Source organism: Rhinopithecus bieti, unplaced genomic scaffold, assembly GCF_001698545.2.
Source record: "Rhinopithecus bieti isolate Rb0 unplaced genomic scaffold, ASM169854v2 scaffold_7673, whole genome shotgun sequence".
Taxonomy (NCBI): Eukaryota; Metazoa; Chordata; class Mammalia; order Primates; family Cercopithecidae; genus Rhinopithecus; species Rhinopithecus bieti.
This window is the reverse complement of record NW_016806375.1, coordinates 1,930,329-1,953,041: the sequence shown is the minus strand read 5'-3', so window position 1 is coordinate 1,953,041 and position 22,713 is coordinate 1,930,329. Positions and strand designations below refer to the sequence as shown.

Sequence of the window (22,713 nt, the reverse complement as noted above, 5' to 3'; positions counted from 1 at the left end):
TATTGTTCTTCTGCTTCCTAAGGGAAAATGAGCAGGAAGAAGCTTACAAGCCAAAGTGGATTCTACATGATCACTGACAGCTAATGGGGCTGCCTATGCTAGATGGCAGTGGTCCCTTACCCAATTCCATTTGAGTGGTCATGCAACCCTGAAGATATAGAAGCAGCAAGAACCACCCAGTCTCCTCCTTAAATCCCAAAGAACTACAAAATGCAGGAAAACAGAAAAACTTTGGCAATATTTATTTGTTTTTATTTGTTGTTGTGTTTGTTGGTTCTCTATCCTCTTAATTTGGGTCTTGGCATCTCTTTTCCACCTTCCACTTTTGGTGCATCCTGTCCTGGTTTCCTTCCTGTGACTTCCTAACAGGACCAGCTGCCTTTCCAGGTAGGCTCTTGGTGAACTTGACTGAGCAAGCTCATAGATATTTTGTCTTCCCACTTCCTGTATTTTCGGTAATGAAGAGACAGGCATACATTCAACCAATGGGACTCTTTAGAGACCCTAAACTCTACTGGAGAGAGTGGGCTTTTCACATCCAATCAGAATATAATAGGATATCCTCAGTAAGTCACATCTCTTCAAAGGGTGACAACCATTCCGTTACCCTGTCTGTACTGGCTGCCTCTATCCCTCAACCTGCCCAGGTTTGTCTTCTTCCCCGTAGGAAAAGATGGGGGGATTTTTAAATTATTTCTTTACTGTCTCCTGTTAAGTTCAGGTCGGAATTAGCTAACTGGCTCAACATCACTCTAACCATGAAGAATCCAAACACTTTAACTCAGTCTCTTCTTTTTATGGCTGAGAATTGAGAAGCAGTTAGTGCAGTGGTTATGTACACAGGCAGGACAGGGGTTGAATTCACGCTACCACCCTCGCACCACATTACCTCAGGCTGATGTCTTAACTTCTGCAGGCCACAGTATCTTCATCTATAGACACAGATAAGAACAGTTCCATCTTTGTGGGACTATTTTGAAGATAAATAGGATAATGTATTTAAAACCTTCAGCACAGTGACCTGGCATGTAGTAACTACTCACTTGATATTAGTTGTTATCATGATTAATAGATAGAAAGTATCTCAGTATAAATCCTGTGAAGTAGGGGTGGAGCCAGAATTAGTATCCAACTGTCTTGGGCAGCTTTCATTTAATTTGTAGAGCTTCCTTCATCTGTTTAATGCAGCATATGGCATTAATGATGCTGGAAGCAGAATTTCATAACCATCTTTTCTACTAAATTGGTGGATTTCAATGAAGAATGATAGAATCCCTCAGGGAAGCTTCTCAAACTCTTGCACTCCTTTCATCCCACTTTGGCTACCAATATAACTGCTTTTTGAGAGGAGCCAGTCTGAGCCACACTTGCCACCATTCCTGCTTCCGGGTGCTCATGACAGGGATACTCACAAGGGCCAGAGGACCCACTAGGTCTTTGTTTCCACTCCTGGGGAGTGGGCCACATTGCTTGACTTTTTGGCTCCCTGGCACAAAAGACCTCCTCTTCCTTTAAAAATAATTGAAATATTTATTGAGATAACTACAGATTCACGTACAGTTATTAGAAACAGAGAAATCCTGTGTATCTTTTATTCAGTTTCCCCCAATGATAACAGCTTGCAAAACTAAGTATCCTTTCACAACTAGGATATTGACATTGATACAATCCATCTCTTACACTGATTCCTCAGTTTTCTTACATGCATGCACATGCACGCACGTGTACACACATACCATATAAATATAAATAGTACTTATTTATATGTTGTGTGTGTGTGTGCATGGCACACACACATTTCGTTCTATACATTTATCACATGTGTAGGCTCATGTGTCCACTTACCAACCACCACCAGTCAAGATACTCTGCATCACCACAAAGATCCCTCCTGTTGCCCTTTTGTTTTTTTTTTTTTTGTTTTTTTTTTTGAGATGGAGTCTCGCTCTGTCGCCCAGGCTGGAGCGCAGTGGCCGGATCTCGGCTCACTGCAAGCTACGCCTCCCGAGTTTACGCCATTCTCCTGCCTCAGCCTCCCGAGTAGCTGGGACTACAGGCGCCCGCCACCTCGCCCGGCTAGTTTTTTGTATATTTTAGTAGAGACGGGGTTTCACTGTGTTAGCCAGGATGGTCTCGATCTCCTGACCTCGTGATCCGCCAGTCTTGGCCTCCCAAAGTGCTGGGATTGCCCTTCTAAAACCACACCTATCCTACCTCCTCCCCTATCCCTAACACCTGGCAATTATTCATCTGTTCTCCATTTCTAAACTTTTGTCATTTTAATGCCATATAAATAGAATTATACTGTAAGTAATCTTTTAGAATTGGATCTTTTCACTCAGCACAATTCCCTTGAGATTCACCCAAGTTTTTGCATGTATTGATGGTTTATTCCTTTCCGTTGCTGAGAGCAATCCACGGTACAGATGTACTAAAGTTTGTTTAATTCACCAGCTGAAAGATATCTGTGTTGGTTCCAGCCTGGGGCTCTTACAAATAAAGCATCTTTTACTAAAGTATCTTCTATTTATTACAAATAAAGCTGCTAAGAACATTTGTGTACTTTTCTTTCTGATCACGAATTGATACAGACGCTACTACCTGACTGAAGCCCCTGTTCCTGCTGTGGCAAGCATGACTTGTCATCACACTGTCCTTTCTATGCCAGCTCCTAGTGGCTGTAGATACTCTGTCCAGATGCTCTCCTGTGGACATTTATCTCTTAAGTAGGCACCTCCCAGGCCTTTCCTATTAAAGAAATACAACAGAAGAAGCATGAGTTAGGGAACCAGACAACCTTGGCTCACACTGCAAGGGCTCTGCCATGTACACTTGTGAAATCTTGTGCAAGTCACGTAACCCCCTGAATCTCTTTCATATTCATCATAAAAAAGTAACTAATAGTTGTTGAGGTTTCTTTACTAACAGTTTATAGTGACAGTGCAATGAAATGGTGAAAAGCAGGAACTCTGGTACCAAGCTGCCTAACTTTAAATCCTGGTTCTACCACTTGTTGGCTCTGTGACCCCAGGTAAGTTACTTAACCTCTCTGTGCCTCAGTTTTTCCATCTATAAATAGGCATGTCAACAGTACCTGTCTCATGGGGTTGTCGTGAGGACTGAATTAATACATGTAATACATGTTCAGAACAATGCCTGGCATAGTGCTTATGAATTCATGAGCATAAGCTCATCTTGTTATGTGGCAGGCACTTTACATAAATTATTTGTTCAATCCTATCAATAACTATAAAGCAAGTGTTGTTATGAGATTGATTTTACAGATAACAAAATTGAATTAAGGGAGTAAGTCACTTGCTCATGGTCATAGGCCTGGAAGATGAGGGAGCTGAGATTCCTTTCTGAGCCTGTCTTTGCTCTTAACTTCTACACCCTCCTGGCAGCTCATAAACTGGAAGTGCCATTGCCTGGCATCACAGAGCAGTTGTGAGGAAAAATGTGTCCCATGGTGCTTGGTATTCAAACTGCTCCATACATGCTAGTTTCCTCTTTTAACAACCAGTGGCTCATGTACAGTAGATGATTCTGTAGTACATTTATCACATGTACTACATGTGCCTCAGCCTCCCGAGTAGCTGGGACTACAGCTACTGGGACAAAGCAGAAATTGGCCCCTTAAGACGTAAATCACCAAAACAAAAGTAGCAATTTGAAGGTATTGACAGATGCATCTGCAAACATTTGCAATGCTTACCTGACTCAACAATCACAACCAGATTTGGGACATGTCCACCCAACTCAGCCACAATTCATTACAACAAAGCAGCTGTCTCCCTTCTTTTTGTGGCAGGACAAGCCCCAAAATTGTCCAGGAGCATTTTTGGCTTTCCCCAGGAAAGACAGCTCTTAAAAGACCCCTTGGCTCTGCAGCTTTGATCACCATAGTGCTGACGATCATTTCTCCATTTTGCTGTCCTACTATCCAACTGACCGCCAACTGCTGCCTCTCACTTCCTTGTCAGTGACCATCTCTCACTGTCTTTCATCTTGACTTTCCACCAATCTCTGTTGCCACTGTCTCCACTGTCTTATTGCTGAATTAGTCACTGCCTCCTGATTGCTGTATTCATCCCTTTGTGGTTGCTACATGTTGCAGGACAGGCAAGCCCCAAAATTGGGGCTTAGCCCAGGAGGATTTTTTGCTTCACTCAGAAAAGAACTCAAGGGTGAGCCAGTGGTGTTAGACAGTGATCGTTTATTGAATGGTACTGCTCCTTGCAGGGCAGGGTTCATGGGCAGTGTGCTCAGAGTTGGTACTTGTGGGCTGCTGGCTAGCTGTATTTATATCCATTTTTAATTACATGCAAATTAAGGGGCAGATTATTCAGAAATTTCTAGAAAGGAGGTGGTAATAACTGAGTTGTTACCATGGCATTTGTAAATTGTCATGGCGTTGGTGGGAGCGTCTTATGCCAATAAGCAATGAGGGCAACTAGGGATCACCTTTGTCACCATCTGCTGGTTTCTGCTGGTTTTTTAAACTTTACCCTATCTGGATCAGTTCCTGTCCAGAATAGGACAGTAGGGTGGTGACCAGAAAACAAGTCCTGCTGGTTTCTTACTTCACTTTCTCAGAGGGCTTTGCAGCTACAAAGCTGAGATTGCTCAGCCATTGGCACGAGTGTGAGCTCCTCTGGGACAGGAATCACGTATTCTGCATTTTGTTCTCCCAGCCCTTAACCCAGTTGTCTGGGAAGGAGTAACCTCTCAATATAGGTGCAGAACCCCAGTAAGATTCTGGTATAACATAGAGAACCCCAGGCCAGGGATCAGAAGACCTGGGCTCAGGTCCAACCGAGCCTCCTACCAATGGTGTGACTTTGGGAGAGTCACTTCCTCCTATGAGGCATCCACATCCCTAGCTGTGAAATGATAAGTTTCAACCATATACACTCTGGAGTCCCTTCCAGCTTTATATTCTCTGCTGGTAGCAAAACAGTAGGCCACTCTTTGTTTTTTGCTTTTATCTTTAGTTCCTTTTCCCCTGCCGCCTCCTTCATTTTCTTCCTTTATGTTTTCCTTTTCTTTTAGTCAGTCAACAAACATTTCCTACTACATTCCAGACCCTGTGTCAGAAGCTGGGAACTCAATGGTAAGCAAGATAAATGCAGGAAAAAAAGTACTTAAGTGTTTGTTGATCTACTGAATACTATAACTGCATACTATTCAATTCTTATTTTGAACGTTTGCTTCAACATACAAGCTAATTGTGTGGTTTCTATTGCTCTTAAAGACATGCCTGTGAGAAGTAAAGGAAGACCCAATTATATTAAATACTTAAGAGAAGTCCTACAATTCTGACATAAGCAGCTACAGTGTGTAGACACTTCAGGTTTAAACAGGTTTGGCTGAAATTGCCAAGGTCACTGCAAGTTACCCAGGTGAGGATGGCTGGTAGCAACTCTGTAGCCAACTACCTCCATTCCAACTTACAAATGCGCTTTAAAAAATTAAACATAGGCCGGGCACAGTGGCTCACGCCTGTAATCCCAACACTTTGGGAGGCTGAGGCGGGCGGATCACGAGGTCAGGAGATCGAGACCATCCTGGCTAACACGGTGAAACCCCGTCTCTACTAAAAATACAAAAAATTAGTCAGGCGTGGTGGCGGGCGCCTGTAGTCCCAGCTACTCGGGAGGCTGAGGCAGGAGAATGGTGTAACCCGGAAGGAGGAACTTGCAGTGAGCTGAGATCGCGCCACCGCACTCCAGCCTGGGTGACAGAGGCAGACTCCGTCTCAAAAAAAAAAAAAAATTAAACATATTGGTACATTCACAGTCAAGTTGGGAAAACAACTTCTTTTGTAATATAGCTTCTTACATAGTTTGATGTTTTGGAGTGAAATTCCCTCTCCCTTCAAGAGTATGATGCTTTATCAGATTCCATATGTAAGAACTTGGCGTGAGCCCCTCTCCCCTTGGCACTGTTACATTAAACCTTATCAGACTCCCCATATGCAAATTACCAAGTTACCGACCTCAACTACTGGACTTCAAAAATACATATACACTCAAGAGTTTAACAGACACCAGGAGAGCTTAGGCAGAGCTACGCTCTTGTCAGACGCTTCTCCAAATACAGAAAGCTCAGACTATGTGCTCCGTCATCCTGTGACAGGATGACACCCTATAGCCTTCGTGCTAATATCTGAAGACCGGCCCTAGAGGGACCTCACCTGTCGCATGTGTCTCCACTGTGGTGGTCAAGCCAGCTTCCCCCTAAAACCACTTGTAGAAAGGTATATCTCAAACATTAACTAGACTTACCCTTCACAGAGGTCTGCTCCTATCCTAACTGAGCAACTGGACTTTTAATAATTTTGGAACTTACTTACTATATGGTTAACGTACCTGTTCTATAGAGTATATTCCCTGTGAGGTTTGTTCTCATTATTCTCCCCCTCTTTAAGCATTGTGAAGCTACAACGTTCACTTTCTATGGAAATAACCTAGGTGATTTGTGAAATCATACTTTGATCACCTATTTCCACTATATAGAACAGCTTTATAATTAGCTTGGGAGCACAGAATGGCTAATGTATACAGAGAGAGACAAATGTGAGACAACACAAGTAGAAATAGATGATGGCTTCACTCAATTTGCAGTTTCTGTATCTGTTCTTATAAGGGTAGGTCAGTCAGATACTTACATTCTGGCAAGTTCAACATTGACTTGTGAGGGTGAAATGATAACTATAATCTATCTTCCTTTGCTTTTAGCTCAAAGGACAAATGAATTGAGAGAATATTCAGGTTTTTTTTTAAATTGTCCTTAGGACTTGATTGGGGAAATTATAATTAAACATGAAGGGCTTTTGGGATTTGGCTGGACGATACAGTAACAGGGAAGGACGGGCTTCAAGTGAAGCAGGGAGGACCGAATGAACTAGTGTTTGAGGAACATCAAGGATATAGTCAGAAAGTCAGACCAGTGGGCAAGTTTTCAAAATTCTCTTCATACAGTTGCCAGAGGCCTTTATGACATGTTAACTAAGAGGCTTATTAGTTTTAGAACTTACTCATTTCTCAAATGCTTTTTAAGTCTTTTATGAAAAGAGACATCATGTTGTGTTGTTGAGACAATAAAAGGGCCAGGCGCAGTGGTTCATGCCTGTAATCCCAGCGCTTTGGGAGGCCGAGGCAGGTGGATCACCTGAGGTTGGGAGTTCGAGATCAGCCTGACCAACATGGAGAAACCCCATCTCTACTAAAAATACAAAATTAGCTAGGTGTGGTGGCGCATGCCTGTAATCCCAGCTAGTTGGGAGGCTGAGGCAGGACAATCACTTGAACCCAGGAAGCAGAGGTTGCGGTGAGCCAAGATCACGCCACTGCACTCCAGCCTGGGCAACAATAGCAAAACTCCGTCACACACACACACGCATACACGAAGAGATAATAAAACATCTTAGTATCTGACATTGTGAAATATCACACTTGTTGAGTGCCCACTGTGGATATAATTTTATTCTGGGTTTTTCTAAACTGAAGAATTCAGGCTTAAATTCAGAACACCTCTAGAAATACAGAAAAATGTCTATTTCTCAAATGGAGACATCAATAGCAACTACCTATAAAATAGCTCTCCCTCAAAAAAGTCTTTCATTAAAAACAAGTACAAAAGAGAACATCTTTTTTCAGCAGTAGGAACCCACGAGATCTTGTTCTTCGGTTATAGGATTGAAAAAATCACATTTGTACGCCTAGCACTGATTTCAGATTCGATGTAATGCCATCTATAAAAATTATAATTTCACATTTCAGAGGCCTGCCAACCTGGAGATCTATGCTTAAAAAAAAAAACTATCAAAACAAGTAAGGAAAATATAGCTTGTCTTTAACACATTTCTAAGGTATTATGTAAAGGAAAATAGTTTCATAGAGGTTTCTACTTCTTTTAGATCAAATTAATAATCTCTCTTAATCACAGCCTTTAAAAATCTCAATAGCAGGAAAAGACAAATTTACCCTAGCAAAACTTGAACATTTCACTTATTAAAGTTTTAAGTGAATTGGAAAGGCATATATTAGTAATTAGTGGTAAATCTTAGACACCAAAAATTTAAAAGGAAAATAGTACCAAAAGTGTAGGTGTTACCAAAAAACTACAAGACTGTAACTACCCCAAATACAATAATGAAGCACATACTATCCAAAAACCATCACCATAATCCAGCAGGTTCCAAAGTGATCCCTGAATTTACCTATTCATCTGTCATGTTTATTTTTCTCTATATCTACTGGATCAAGGAACCTTAATTCTTTTTCAGTATATTTTATGTGAAGAGTAGACAATTGTTACTCAGAATTGGGCCTTTCATCATTTCACTAGTGGTCCCTAACTCCATTAAAATATATATATACACACACACACACATATGTATGGGGGGTGGGGAAGCTAATGGGGATGATGAGAAAAAAAGAGTTAGTGAGTCATATTTACCTTATGTGAGACCTAATCTAAAATTTGCCAAATTCAGTGCTGAAATCTGAACAGGTGTATAAAGAGTTGTTACTCTCTCCTTCATATTTATACCCCATTTCTTGAAAGAAAAACATTAAATACGTTTCTAGGTTAAGGATTTAAAGTTGCCACACTGCCATTGTACAAAAGGCTGAACAGACAGCAGGCAAAGTGACCAGTTTCTAAACTTTGCCCTCAAGGGATACAGGTTCAGACACATCAACCAAGCTTGAGGCAACACTTCAAAACTGGAGACACCAGCCTTTGTAACCAGAAGGCAACTGTTTTTCTCAAACTTCAGAAATATTCAAGCTGGGAAGGGTGAAATTTGTCTTTAAAAGGAATATTCAAAACTCTCTGATCATATTAAGACAGAATATAGGCAGAGTAACATTGTAGTGCTGTTGGTATACATTTTTAAACCAAATTTATTTATCTTCCTTGCTTACTGACTCCTGCCCCAAAGAAAGATATTACATGGAAACAGTCTTTATACTAATCTATGTTATGGCTTTGCATTCCTATTTTTTTTTGGTCTGAGTAAGATATTAGGGCTCGTGTTTACAAAAGTAAATGAAAGGATCAAATAACATGATTGATACATTTTATTACAAAGGTTTTAGAAGATGAGGGGCAGAGCTAACAAATTACCTTAATCATTAAAAACCACAAAGTTGGAGAATTTTTTTAAGAAGAGTGGATACCAAAACAGCTTTTAGGAAGATGACAGCTTAATAGTTTAAGTTGTTGAACAGAGCAGAAGAAGGCTTAAGATCTGGAGGATAAAAGTTATATTCAAAAACATGCTAAAGAATACATCAAAACAAACAAAGAATGAGGAAAAAATAAATTGTGCCTTAGAAGTTAAATCCTGTTATAAATGAACATAATTTCTAAAGGACTATGGCCCACTTCAACACTCAAACAAAAAAAACCTCATTGCTAAAACAGCTTCAACATTCCTTTGGAGTTTGCTGTAAAGAATTTATCCTGCATATAGGGTAGACACGAAACACATCTTGAAGAGACTCAGAATATCTGCACACATAAAACTGGTTCTCTAAACGGCATTTACTGGCCTTGAATCCAGTAGAGTAGGGTTCAGCTATGACATGAAATGTGTCATCCTGGGGATGGGGGAGCAATTTGAAGAAAAAGGGCACTTTGCTATAGTTAATTCATGTGGCTGTATAGTCTACAAGTTTCTCCTCAATGCCAAATATCTACTAAGAATTTAAAAATGCAGATGAAATTTTCTATTTCCAAGAATTCATGTGATAAAGGGTAATCATCACAGAGTTTACATATGCTGTTTTTTTTACAGCCATAGATTTTATTCCAGAAAGGAGAAAGTACATGGCATTAATAAACCACACATGCCATGAAGTTTAGAACACTAAATTATTTTTCTCTGGCTTATCAACCAGTTGTATCCATGGGCTGCAAATTATATCCATGACAAAATTGATAACATTTTGCAACATGTCAAAGAAAGACCAACATTCTTGCCTGAGTATCCCACTAACCTTTATCTAGAGTTACTGTTCTTGGACTTTCTACAGAAGTTTCTTTTCAAATAATTTATGAATTACAACAACTGGAAAGAATACTGTGAGGACCTGAATACTTCAATCAAACACTGAAGGCAACAATCTTTCTCTTTAAACCATCTCTCCTGCCTGAATTTTTATATACTAAAATAACCCCACTCCTTCATTTCTGTAGGAGTAGCCAGATAAGGTGGCATTCCTTGGCCATCACAAGTCCCAGGTCAAAACGGCTCCGTTCTTCAATCTTCTAACAAAGGCTTCTGGCCCTGCAGCTCATGCCTATGTGATTCAATCTTGTTCTCAATGAGAGAGATCTCTAGCACAGGTAAGAGTAGCTGAAAGGCGTCCTGGATGTAGGAGGCACTGTTTGATGCCTGCCAGGATTGAAAAAACAAAAAAAGAGAAAACATTAGTTATTTAAAAGAGAAGATATACTGTAAGACAACAAGGGGAACAGATTAATTTTTGTAATCTAACTGAATTCATAGCCTGGCAAATAAGAGCAGTGACTTGGCCATTTTGGTAAACTCTATTATAGGGAAAAGGATCCAGCTTTTAAGATGATATGAACACCAAAAGAGAATGTCAGCATTTTTGTCCAACTTGCCCATCAGAAATGGTAGCTGTTCTTTGGCAACCTGCTCAGACTTGGCATTCAAAGCTTATTTATTCCTTTATTGAGTGGGAAAGATTCTGTCACAATATTGTGGTCAATTACTGAAAGAGGCTTTCAGAAGGCTATAAATCCTACACCTATAGAATTTCTAGCCCATTATGATAGCTCTTCTTCCATGGACTCAATGCAATCACTGAGCACAATAACTGCTCACACACATAAACAAAGAATATTGCTTTCAAAGATGACAGTGTAGATATATTTCTACCTTGAACAACATTTTTCAGAAGTGTTAGAGAATCATTACCCTCAGTTTGCTGAGGGTAATTCATTTATACTGAAAAGCCCTCACCTTTCAAAAGAATATCAACAAAGACTTCATTACATTAAGACAAAATGTATAATTTCAAAGACAAGAGCGTTTCAAATCTGTATGCAAAAAAAAAAAAACAACTAAAATAATAGGGAGCCCATATCAAGTGAGATTACCTTTTTAAAATTTATCAATGGCAAGTATTCCTAACTAAAATTCAGTGTGACCTTTAATACTCAATTTCCCACACACAAGAGACCTCAGATATCATCTAGTTAAATCTCTTATGTTGCGCATGAAAATAACGAAGTTTGTCAGAGTCACACAACAAATCAAGGAAGAACCAGAGCAACACTGGGCTCCTGGTTTACAAAGTCCTTTCTACTGCACCACTCTGCCATTTACTAAATCACAAACTTATATTTTTAAAACTTACTTAAGTGATCAAAATAGCTTCCCTGACAACTCAATTAAAACTGTGTAATTAAAGAATTAAAATCATTTCTTTGATGGTAATGTCAAAAGAATTTAAAACTAGAGAAGTAAAAGTTTGGTAGTTAAAACATTTTTTCAATTAACATCTAAAACTTAACTATCAAATATATATTTTTCCCTCCAGACTTACATAAACATGTTTTAAAAAATCATCAAAAGTCTATATTGTTTGCACAGTTAATTTCAAAGTAGACTTCTTAAAACATGGAATCCAGAAAACATCACATAAGGAGGTAATATAATCAGTCACAAGATCCTCTTCTCCATTGACTTAAACCATCTACTTTCTCAAATCTAATGGAATGATGAGGATAATGTAAATACTACCTTTCTGACAAAACAAAGCATGATTTCCTAGCAAGGAAATGACAAAATGTTTTGTTTTAAAACAAACCGCTGCATAAACTTTAGTCCTTTAGGAAGCAGCGCTTACCTGTTTGTAATTTTCAGCCCTTCATGTTTACCAGCTGGTATTCAGAAGGTGTTTCATTACTGTGAACCGTCTATTAAGCTGTCAAGGATTAGTACTAAGTAATGATAATCTACTGCTTCTTCCATTGTACTTTACCCTGCAGCTTCAACTGTATGCTTTGTAATTAATAAGGAAGGAATACATATCAAATATATACTATTTTGGTCATGTCTACATTAATATGGTTAAATTACCAATATGGTGAAAAAAATAAAAAAGCCAAAAACAAAAGGCTTCAGAAGAGTTAATTAATTAGTACATAATACCTTTGGAGTCAGAGACTTAAAAAACAATTACTACTAACCTCTAGAAATACTGCAGTGATTAATGGGTTAAGGACATCTGCCATTTCTTTGACCTGGAATAAAGAATACATTTTTATGTGAGCAGAGTAGGTTAAATAACAGTAAGTGGAGTACAATCACACTTTAACACACACACACACACACACACACGTAAATATTAAATATAAGCATAAAAGTCTGGACTGACAGCAAAATGTCATCTTCAGAAAGTGAAATTGTGTTTTAAACTTCCTTCTTAATATCTTTCTGTGCTATCCATATTGAGAGTGTGTTGCTTTATACCTTTTTATTGACTTTAAAAAGTATCATTTGACCACAAAATCTTAGAACCATTTTAAAACAAAATATGTAGATATGGAACATGTGCTCAAAAAACTCAAGGGTCTTTAACACAGGCTGTTTAGAAAAGTCTTATAAATAAATAATGTAATTTAATACTTGTATGTGTCAGCATCTTATAGTTGATACGCTACCTTAAAGTATCTTTATGGAACACACAGAAAGATTTGGCCTTATAAGATTAACTTCAGGAAACAAATACTACAGGGAAAAGTGAAGCTGTACCAAAAGATTATCCTTTACAGGAATAATCTAAACTCAAATTTTAAAAAATTAACTTAGGCCATGGTCTTAATTAAAACAAATAGAATGTTCATGACTAGGGCTTTTAAATAAACAAATAAATAAATAAAATTTAAGAACCCACAGTAATTTTGCTGCTACACTGACACTGATATACTTACTATAAAGTGATTTTCATTTGCTTGTTTAAAATGCCCTTGATTTTATCCTAACTCATTATTACTGGTTTCTCAATCATCGTCCATAACTCACACATCTTCATAAATTTTTACAATTCCAATTTTGAAAATCCCCAAAAGACTTTAGCTTTAACTACATCTTTCCCACTGACTAGCAACTGCATACTGTGAGCACTGCCATAGTCTAAGTACAGAGTTGCTCTTTAAAACCTGAGTCAAAATCTAAAGTTTGAATTTTATCAAGGTCTGTATTTCCATTACAGGTCTCAGAAGATAGCATAAAAAACACTGAAAACTTCATAAATAGAAATGAACAAAAATTAATTAGAATTAGACATAGACAAGTTGATTCTAAAATTCATATGGAAATGCACAAGGCCCTAAACAGTCAAAAAATCTTGAAAATAAAAACAAAGTTGGATGACGTACACTTCTTGATTCCAAACCTACTACAAAACTACAATAATCAAGACAATATGATACTGGCATTAGGATAAACATACAGATTAATGGACTGAAAATCAAGAGTCCAGAAATAAACCCATATATCTATGCCTAAATGATTTTCAACAAAGGAGCCAAGACAATTTAATGGAGGAAAGAACAGTCTTTTCAACACATAGTACTGGAACAAATGGATATCCATATGCAAAAGCATGAAGTAGGGCCCCCTACCTTACACGATACACAAAAATTAACTGAAAATGGATCACAGACATAAATATAAGGGCTACAACAAAACTTTTAGAAGAAAACAGAGAAGTAAAACTTCACTGCAAAGGACACTATCAAAAAAGTGAAATAACTCATGAACTTGGAGAAATACATTCCCATCAAAAATCTGATAAGAAACGTGTATTGAGGAAAAAAAAAAAAAAAAAAACTCCTACAAGTAATAATAAAAACACAAACAACCCACGTTTTAAAACAAGCAAAGTGCTGAAATAGATATTTCTCCAGAGAAGTCAAACAGCCAATCAGCACATTAAAAGATGTTCAACATTGGCTGGGCACAGTGGCTCATGCCTGTAATCCCAGCACTTTGGGAGGCCAAGGTGGGTGGATCACCTGAGGTCGGGAGTTCGAGACCAGCTTGGCCAACACGGTGAAACCCCGTCTCTACCAAAAATACAAAAGTTGGCTGGGCATGGTGACGGGTGCCTGTAATCCCAGCCACTCGGGACTCAGAGTCAGGAAAATCACTTGGACCAGGAGGTAGAGGTTGCAGTGAGCTGAGATCATGCCATTGCACTCAAGCCTGGGCGACAAGAGCGAAATTCCGCCTCAAAAAAAAAAAAAAAAAAAAAAAGATGTTCAACATCTTTAGCCATTAGAGAAATGTAAATCAAAACCACAATGAGATACCATTTCATACCCACTAGGATGGCTAAAATAAAAACAAACAACAATAAGTATTAGCAAGGATATGGAGAAACTAGAACCCTTATATATTGCTAGTGAGAATGTAAAATTGTGCAGCCACTTTGGAAAACAGTTTGGTAATTCCTTAATGACTATATCGCCCATATGACCCAGCAATTCCACTCCTAGCTATCTACCCTAGAGAAATGAAAACATATTCACATAAAAACATACATGCATGTTCACAGCAACATTATTCATTATAGCCAAAAAGCAGAAATAATCCAAATGTCTATCAACTGATGAACAAATTAAATGTGATATATATCCATAAGACAGATTATTATTTGGTAATAAAAAGGAAGCATTAATACATGCTACAACGTGGATAAGCCTCAAAAACACTATGCTAAATGAGTGAAACCAAACACAAAATACCACATATTGTTTAATCCCATTTATGTGAAAGATGCAAAGCAACCAAATCTATAGAAAGAGAAAGTAGATTCATGGTGCTTAGGGCTGGGAAAATATGGAGTGAAAGGGAATGGGGATTGTACGAGTTTTGGGGAAGGCTGATGAAAGTGTTTTAAAATTAGACTATGAAAATGGCTGCACAACTCTGTAAATATACTAAAAACTTAAAACTATTGAATTGTACACTTAAAGTGAGCAAATTTTATGATATTTAAACTGCTAAAGAAACCAGACAAACATTATTGCAATAAGAGGCATGAATTCTTACCCCAGCATTTGTTAGGCAGGTGGTGAACTCTTTAGACAAAGAGGACAACTCTTTACACAACACAATTGTCATCCTAGGAAAGAAAGGGAAAGTCAGAAATGTTCTTTTCTCTTTTTTTATTTTTTTAATAAGCTGTATTTAACAGCTGTCAGAACAGAACAAATCACTCCTGGTACTAAATGTGAAAGAATAAAGCTTTTCAAGGGAGTAAATACAGTAGCCCCCCTTATCAGTGGTTTCACTTTCCGCAGTTTCAGTTACTCATGGTCAACAATGACCTGAAAATAATAATTTTTAAAATTCCAGAAATAAGTAATTCATAAGTTTTTTATTGCACATCGTTTTGAGCAGTGTGATGAAATCTCTCATTGTCTGCTCCATCCCACCCAGGACATGAATCATCCCTTTGTCCAGCATACCCACAGAACCCATTCATGAGTCAGCTATTAATAGTAGCCATCTCAGTTATCAGACTGAGCGCTGTGTTGTCACAGTGCTTATGTTCAAGTAACCCTTATTTTACTTAATAATGGCCCCTGCTATGGTTTTGATATGTCCCCTCCAAAACTCATGTTGAAATTTTATTCCCGACATGGCAGTATTAGGAGGTGGGACCGGATGGGAGCTATTTGGATGATGGGGGCACTGCCCTCATGAACATATTAATGAAATTATCACAGTAGTCAGTGAGTTCTCACTCTGGTGGGAATAAATTAGGTCCCAGAGAGCATGTAGTTATAAAGCAAGTCCAGTCTCTCATGCAGGTCTCTTTGCACATACCCACTCATCTTCCTGCTTCTTTACCATGTTGTGGAGCAGTACACGGCCCTCACCAGAAGTCAAGTAGATGCCAGTGCTATGCTCTTGGACTTTCCAGTCACCAGAATCATGAGCCAAATAAGGCTCTTTTCTTTGTAAATTACCCAGCCTCAGATATTCTGTTACAGTAATACTAAATGGGCTAAGGCAGCCCCAAAGCCCAAGAGTTGTGATGCTGGCAATTCAGACATGCCAAAGAGAAGCCATAAAGTGCTTCCTTGAAGTGAAAAGGTACGAGATCCTCACTTTGTAAGAAAAAATAAAATTATATGCTGAGGCAGCTAAATCTACAATAAGAATGAATCTTCTACCCATAAAACTGTGAGAAGGAGAAAGAAATCATGCCACTTTTGCTGTTGCACCACTAACTGCAAAAGTTCTAGTCACAGTGGGTGATACGTACTGAGTAAGATGAAAAAAGCAAACTACTCATCTGACAGGGGACTAATATCCAGAATATACAAGGAACTCAACAGTAAAAGTAAAAAACACTCATTAAAAAATGGGCAAAGGACATGAATAGACATTTCTCAAAAGAAGACATACAAACGACCAACAGATACATGAAAAAATGCTCAATATCACTGATGTATCAATAATCAAGAAAATGCAAATCAAGACCACAGTGAGCTATCATATCACCCCAGTTAGAATGGCTATCATTATTAAAAAGACAAAAAAATGGCTGGGCATGGTGGCTCATGCCTATACTCCCAGCACTTTGGGAAGTCAAGGCAGGTGGACCACTTGAGGTCAGGAGTTTGAGACAAGCCTGGCCAACATGGTGAAACCCCATCTCTACTAAAATACAAAAATTTGCTGGGCATGGTGGTGCACACCTGTAATCACAGCTACTCAGGAGGCTAAGGCAGGAGAATCACTTGAACATGGGAGGCAGAGATTGCAGTGAACCAAGATTGCGCCACTGCACTCCAGCCTGAGTGACACAGCAAGACTCCATCTCAAAAAAAAAAAAAAAAAAAAAAAAGACAAAAAAAAATAGATGCTGGCAACAATTCCAAGAAAAAGAATTCCTATACATTGTTAGAACCTAAATTAGTACAACCACTATGAAAAAGAGTATGAAGATTTCTCAAAAAATAAAATGGAACTACCAAACTACTGGGTATTTAGCCAAAGGAAAATAAATAAATATATATATCAAAGGGATACCTGCACCTGCATATTTATTCCAGCACTATTCACAACAGCAAAGATATGGAATTAACCTAAGTTAGTTGACAAATGGATAAAGAAAATGTGGTGCGTGTGTGTATATATATATGTGTGTGTATATATACATACATGCACACACATACATAATGGAATACTATTCAGCTATTAAAGAAAATGTCATTTGCAGCAACACGGATAGAACTACAGGTCATGAGGTTAAGTGAAATAAGCCAAGCACAGAAAGACAAACACCTCATGTTCTCACTCATATGTGGGAGCTAGAAAAACATGCTCTTACGAAAACAGAGAATAGAACAACTGTGACACCAGAAATGGGGAAAGGTGGGTAGGTGAGTGGGTGGAGATGAAGAGAAGTTGGTTAATGAGTACAAACATACGGTTAGATAGAAAAACTAAATTCTAATGTTTGATAGCAGAATAGGGTGACTATATTTAGCAATAATATTTTGTGTATTTCAAAGTAACGTAGAGCACTTGAAATGATACCAACATATAGACATGATAAACACTCAAGGTGATGAATACCCCGAATACTCTGACTTGATCATTATACATTCTATGCATGTAACACTCACACAGACCCATATATAAAAATATATAATATATAAATTATATATCAATATATAAATTATATATAAACATATACTATAAATATATAAATCATATATAAATGTCATGTATCTATATATAGATACATAAATACATATATTATATATTTATAATGAAATACATATATACATAATATAATATAGTATCATAAATATATAATGATATAAAATATATATATATGATTTAATATATAATATTAAATATATTTATATACATAATATTATTTTATATATTTTAATATATAGCAATAGTAGAATATACCATACTTTAAAAATATCAAACATATATAAAAATTTTATATAATACATAATTTTATATATTTATATTAATTATATATTTATATAATGTATATTTAATATATAATAGTCTATACATATATTTTATATATTATGAAAATTATGTATAGATACATAGAATATAAAAATGACATATTTATATAATTTATAGAACACTACTTAAATATATGTTATATATTATATAAAAATATATAGTAATTACTAAATTAATCATATTTTTATGTATTAATATATTATAAATATATAAGTAGTATACTATACATATGTAAATTATTATATATACACTCTTATTCATGACAAATATGTACTGAATCATATTTATATGATATTATAATATATGAATTATATATTAAATATATATAATCTGTACCAATAAAATATTTTTTTTAAAAGATGGAAAAGGCATTAAATTTGTGGGTGGAAGACATGCATGGAAATGTGTTCCAAATGATGGCAATCAAGTGTGGTACTATCAACTGTTTCAGGAATCCACTAGGGGCTTAGAACATAAACCACACAGATAAGGGGTACTACTGTATGCCTAAATCAGCCCGCCAATGTATAAGAAGATCCATCTGAGCAGGCACTCATGCTACAGAAAAGGAAGTTCAGTCCTTAGAAAACATTTCTCTATAAAATCCTCTAGAAAGCAGTATATGTTCAAGTTAAATCAAATAGAAAATAATTAAAATATATTTTAAGGAGACAACATCATACTCAAAAGACCCTACATTCCATTTAGAAAAGTTAAAATATGTATTCATTAATTCTAAGAACCTCAGTTCTTAATAACAGTTATTAGTTACTGGGTGCTAATTACATGCCAGGCACCATGCTAAGGGATTTCTAATTTTACAACAACTCCAAAAGTAAGTGATTAGTCCATCTTTAATAATATTTACCTAAAGTCTTGTATGTGCCAGATTTTATTTACTTAAAGTCTTTCAAACAATGGGAACATATCAGTGAACAAGAAAAGTCCCAGTTTTCATGGATTCCAACTTACTTGCTAAATTAAGGGGAGACTATATACATATACATATATATACACATACACAAATATGTATACATATACACACATATATATTCATATACATATAAGTGTTATGTGGTGATATAAGCTAAGAAAATAAAGCAGAGTAAAAGGACAGAGAATGGTTGGAGATGCTATTCCAGACTTTGTGGTGAGGGAAGGCTTTTCTAAAAAGGTGGCACTTGAGTAGACTTGAATTCAGAGAGGGAGTGAACCACATTTCAAAGAATATTTCAAGCAGCAGAAATAGCCTCTTTTCCACAGAACAGGCTCCTTTTAGGGTTGTGAGTCTCTCATCCTTAAGGACGTTCAAGAAGACAAATAAGCCCCCTCTTATGGGATAGTGTAGTGGGATGGTGATGGTGCAAGTAAAGAGGAAGTCTGCAGAAGACTGACAGCCCCTCCCAGTTCTAACAATGGGCACTCTCATATATTTGTTTCTAATTAAAATTCTCATTATTTCAATCAGGAGATTTACTTAGAAACTACTGGGCTTTTTCTTCCCCACCTATGATTATCTATACTATTTTGAAAATTTTGTATAAATCAGCAATATAATGAGAAAAAAAGAATGGGTTCAGGACACTCAGTTAGACCTGGGTCTAAATCCCAGGTCACACAACACAGACAGATTACTTAACTCCTCTAGTTTGCATTTCCTCATGATTAAAACTGGACTAATCACTTACTTTTTGGGTTATACAAATTAGAAGTTATACATGCAAATCCCTTAGCATGGCACTTGGCATGGTATATAATTAGCACTCAATAATAACTACTATTAAGAACTGAGGTTCTTAGAACTCTTCTCTGTTTTCATTTACACCAAATTCCATTCCTATTAAAGCTAATAATCTGTAAAGAAATAGTTTTCAGGCCGCGCACGGTGGCTCAAGCCTGTAATCCCAGCACTTTGGGAGTTGCCGGAGCGCGGATCCGATGGGTCAGGAGATGGAGGACCTCCCTGGCTAACACAGTTGAAACCCCGTCTATCATAATAATACTAATAACAGTCCATGGGAAGGTTGGCGGCGCTGTAGCTCCAAGCTACTGGGTGAGCTGAGGTAGTGATGAATGGCGTAAACCCGGAGGGCGGAGTTGCAGGAGCTGATGATCCGCTCACTGCACTCTCAGCTCTGTGGTCAACAGTAGCTGAAACTCCGTCTCATAAAAAAGAATATAAAAAATAAAAAAAAGTTATAATAGTTCTTGTTGAGCTCTTCATAAAAGATGCAGATAGAGCAGATTTATAATGCTGATTTATCATGGTTCAATGAAAAGGAAAAAACAACCAAAATAAACAAACCATCTAACATGTGGATGGGTGTGAGGTGAATGGTTTCTTGAGAGAGATGTTTATAAAACTTTGGAAATAGGCCAAGAAAACTCCTGCAATTTGCATCATTTAGAGGAATTCTCATTACACTTACTGGGAAAGAGTTTGGCTCCTTTCTATGGCTGTCACTTCCTGCTTCCTGCCATGCAGAACCAATGCAGCTGTTTTGTGGAACAGTTCAATTGAGCAAGCAGTCAGTTCAGCTAGGCTCCGGATTGCAAACACATGGATATCCTGGATGGAAAAACAAAACAAAGCATAGCATAACAATTGGTGGAAATGATACCATCTTCTTTCTCTCATACTACAGGATTTGTAGCAGAGACTAATAGTTGCCTTCCAATAGTGTCTTCTTCTTCCACAGTGATGTAATTTTACAGCTGGGCTCAAAGCTACAAACACAAAGGTTCCCCTGTAGTCAGGTGTGACCAAGTAACTAAGTTTTGGCCAAATGATTTAGATAACAAGCGTCAGGCAGCAGTTTCTGGGAACCTTCCTCATGACAAAACACACATGCATCCTTTCTCTCTTTTTTCTTCACTCCTCCTTTAATCTTATAGTCTGGATCTAAGATGCTACAATCCTAGATCACAAGGTTGAAATTATGGATAGCAGTGTAAAAACTAGGAGCCTGGGTCCTTGATTGTGATACATCTCAAATCTACTAAAACAAACAAAAAAGGCTTAGTTGCTTTGGCTACCTCTATTGAATTTTTGTTGACTTGCTCAGTATTTTCTGCTTCCAACTGTTTTTCTCCTTCTTCATTCTCTGCTAATGGCTTGGTCAGAGACTTCCTGATCCATTCGTGGGCGGTATTTCTTGCCTAAATAAGAAAAATATTGGCCATCAACAATTCAATTCAGTTCACCAAAATTACTGTGCACCTACCAGGAACACAATAGCATCCTAGAAGTAAGGGCACTTGTTCTTACCTGAACATACCATCTAGCTTTTCAGTCCTTATCCTACTAGTCTCAGCAACACTTATCACTGCTGTCCATCATTCCTTTTTTAAATTGTCTAATTGGTGGTTTTTTTTTTTTTTTTTTTTTTTTTTTTTTTGAGACAGAATTTCACTCTTGTTGCCCAGGCTGGAGTGCAATGGCACAATCTTGGCTCACTGCAACCTCCACCTCCTGAGTCCAAAAGATTCTCCTGCCTCAGCCTCTCGAGTAGCTGGGATTACAGGCACCCGCCACCATGCCTGGCTAATTTTTGTATTTTTAGTAGAGATGGGGTTTCGCCAGGTTGCCCAAGCTGGTCTTGAACTCCTGACCTCAGGTGATCCCCCTGCCTCGGCCTCCCAAAGTGCTGGGATTACAGGCGTGAGCCACTGCACTTGGCCTCTAATCAGCTTTTCAAAAAACCAAGGTATAATTTACATACAGTAAAGTGCACAAATCTTCAGAGTATGGCTTAAGAAATGTTTATATGTGTATATGCCTGTGAAACTGTGATGAAGATATAGAATATTTCCTCATCCCTAGAAGGTCCCTTCATGTCCCTTCCTCGCCAATACTGTTCCAACCATGTCTCCCTCCTCCTGCCCAAAGGCAACCCCTCTTCTGCTCACTATAAATAATTTTTCCTGATCTTAAAATGCATAAAAATAGAAATATAAGTTCATTCTAATTTGTGTCTGGCTTAAGCACAACATAATGTCTGTTAGATTCATCCATGTTGTTGCATATATTAGTTCATTCATATTAACTGCTGTGTAGTATTTCATTTTATATACAGTCATGCATCACACAATGATGTTTAGGTTAACAACAGACCACATATATAATGGTGGTCTTGTAAGATTGGAATACTATATTTTTACTCTATCTTTTCTATACCATTGTGTTGCAACTGCCTACAGTATTCAGTACTGTAGCATGCTGTACAGTTTTGTACAGAAGCAATAGGTTAAACGATATAGCCTAGGTATATAACAGGCTATATCAGCTAGATTTGTGTAAGTACACTCTCTGATATTCGCCCAATGACAAAACTGCCTAATGATGCAGTTCTCATAACATATCCTCATCAATAAACAATGCATGATTGTATATATCACAGTTTATCCATTCTCCTGGTAATGAATCTAGTTTTCTTCGGTTTTTGTAACCCCACTTTTTTCTGTTCTCCTCTGAACTTTATGATCATTCCTCCTCAGTCTCTTTTACATATTGATCCTAGTTGGCCAGTCTCTTAAACACCAGTATTATTTGGAGGTTTAGCCTTCACTCTTTACTTGTCTCATCCTATTCCCTCTCCATCCATCCTATGCCAGTGGTTTTAACTATCCTCAGCCTACTGTTGACTCTTCGATCC

General features: G+C 37.5%; 1 protein-coding gene across 6 annotated transcripts in view; it reads right to left on the bottom strand.

Moving 5' to 3' along the window:
* Nucleotides 1-7,460: 7,460 nt before the first annotated feature.
* The window catches only part of FAM114A2 (family with sequence similarity 114 member A2), a 53,333-nt gene continuing 38,080 nt past the window's right edge, over nucleotides 7,461-22,713 (bottom strand). For 3 of the 6 annotated variants that reach the window (XM_017875719.1, XM_017875716.1, XM_017875718.1), the window contains 5 exons: nucleotides 21,095-21,217; nucleotides 20,488-20,627; nucleotides 15,104-15,176; nucleotides 12,235-12,288; nucleotides 7,461-10,408 (listed from right to left, as the gene is read on the bottom strand). In XM_017875719.1, the coding sequence (XP_017731208.1) occupies nucleotides 10,274-10,408; nucleotides 12,235-12,288; nucleotides 15,104-15,176; nucleotides 20,488-20,627; nucleotides 21,095-21,217 (525 nt within the window). In that variant the 3' untranslated portion in view covers nucleotides 7,461-10,273. The remainder of the gene's footprint in view (nucleotides 10,409-12,234; nucleotides 12,289-15,103; nucleotides 15,177-20,487; nucleotides 20,628-21,094; nucleotides 21,218-22,713) is intronic. The other 3 variants (XM_017875713.1, XM_017875714.1, XM_017875715.1) reach the window with 1 other exon arrangement.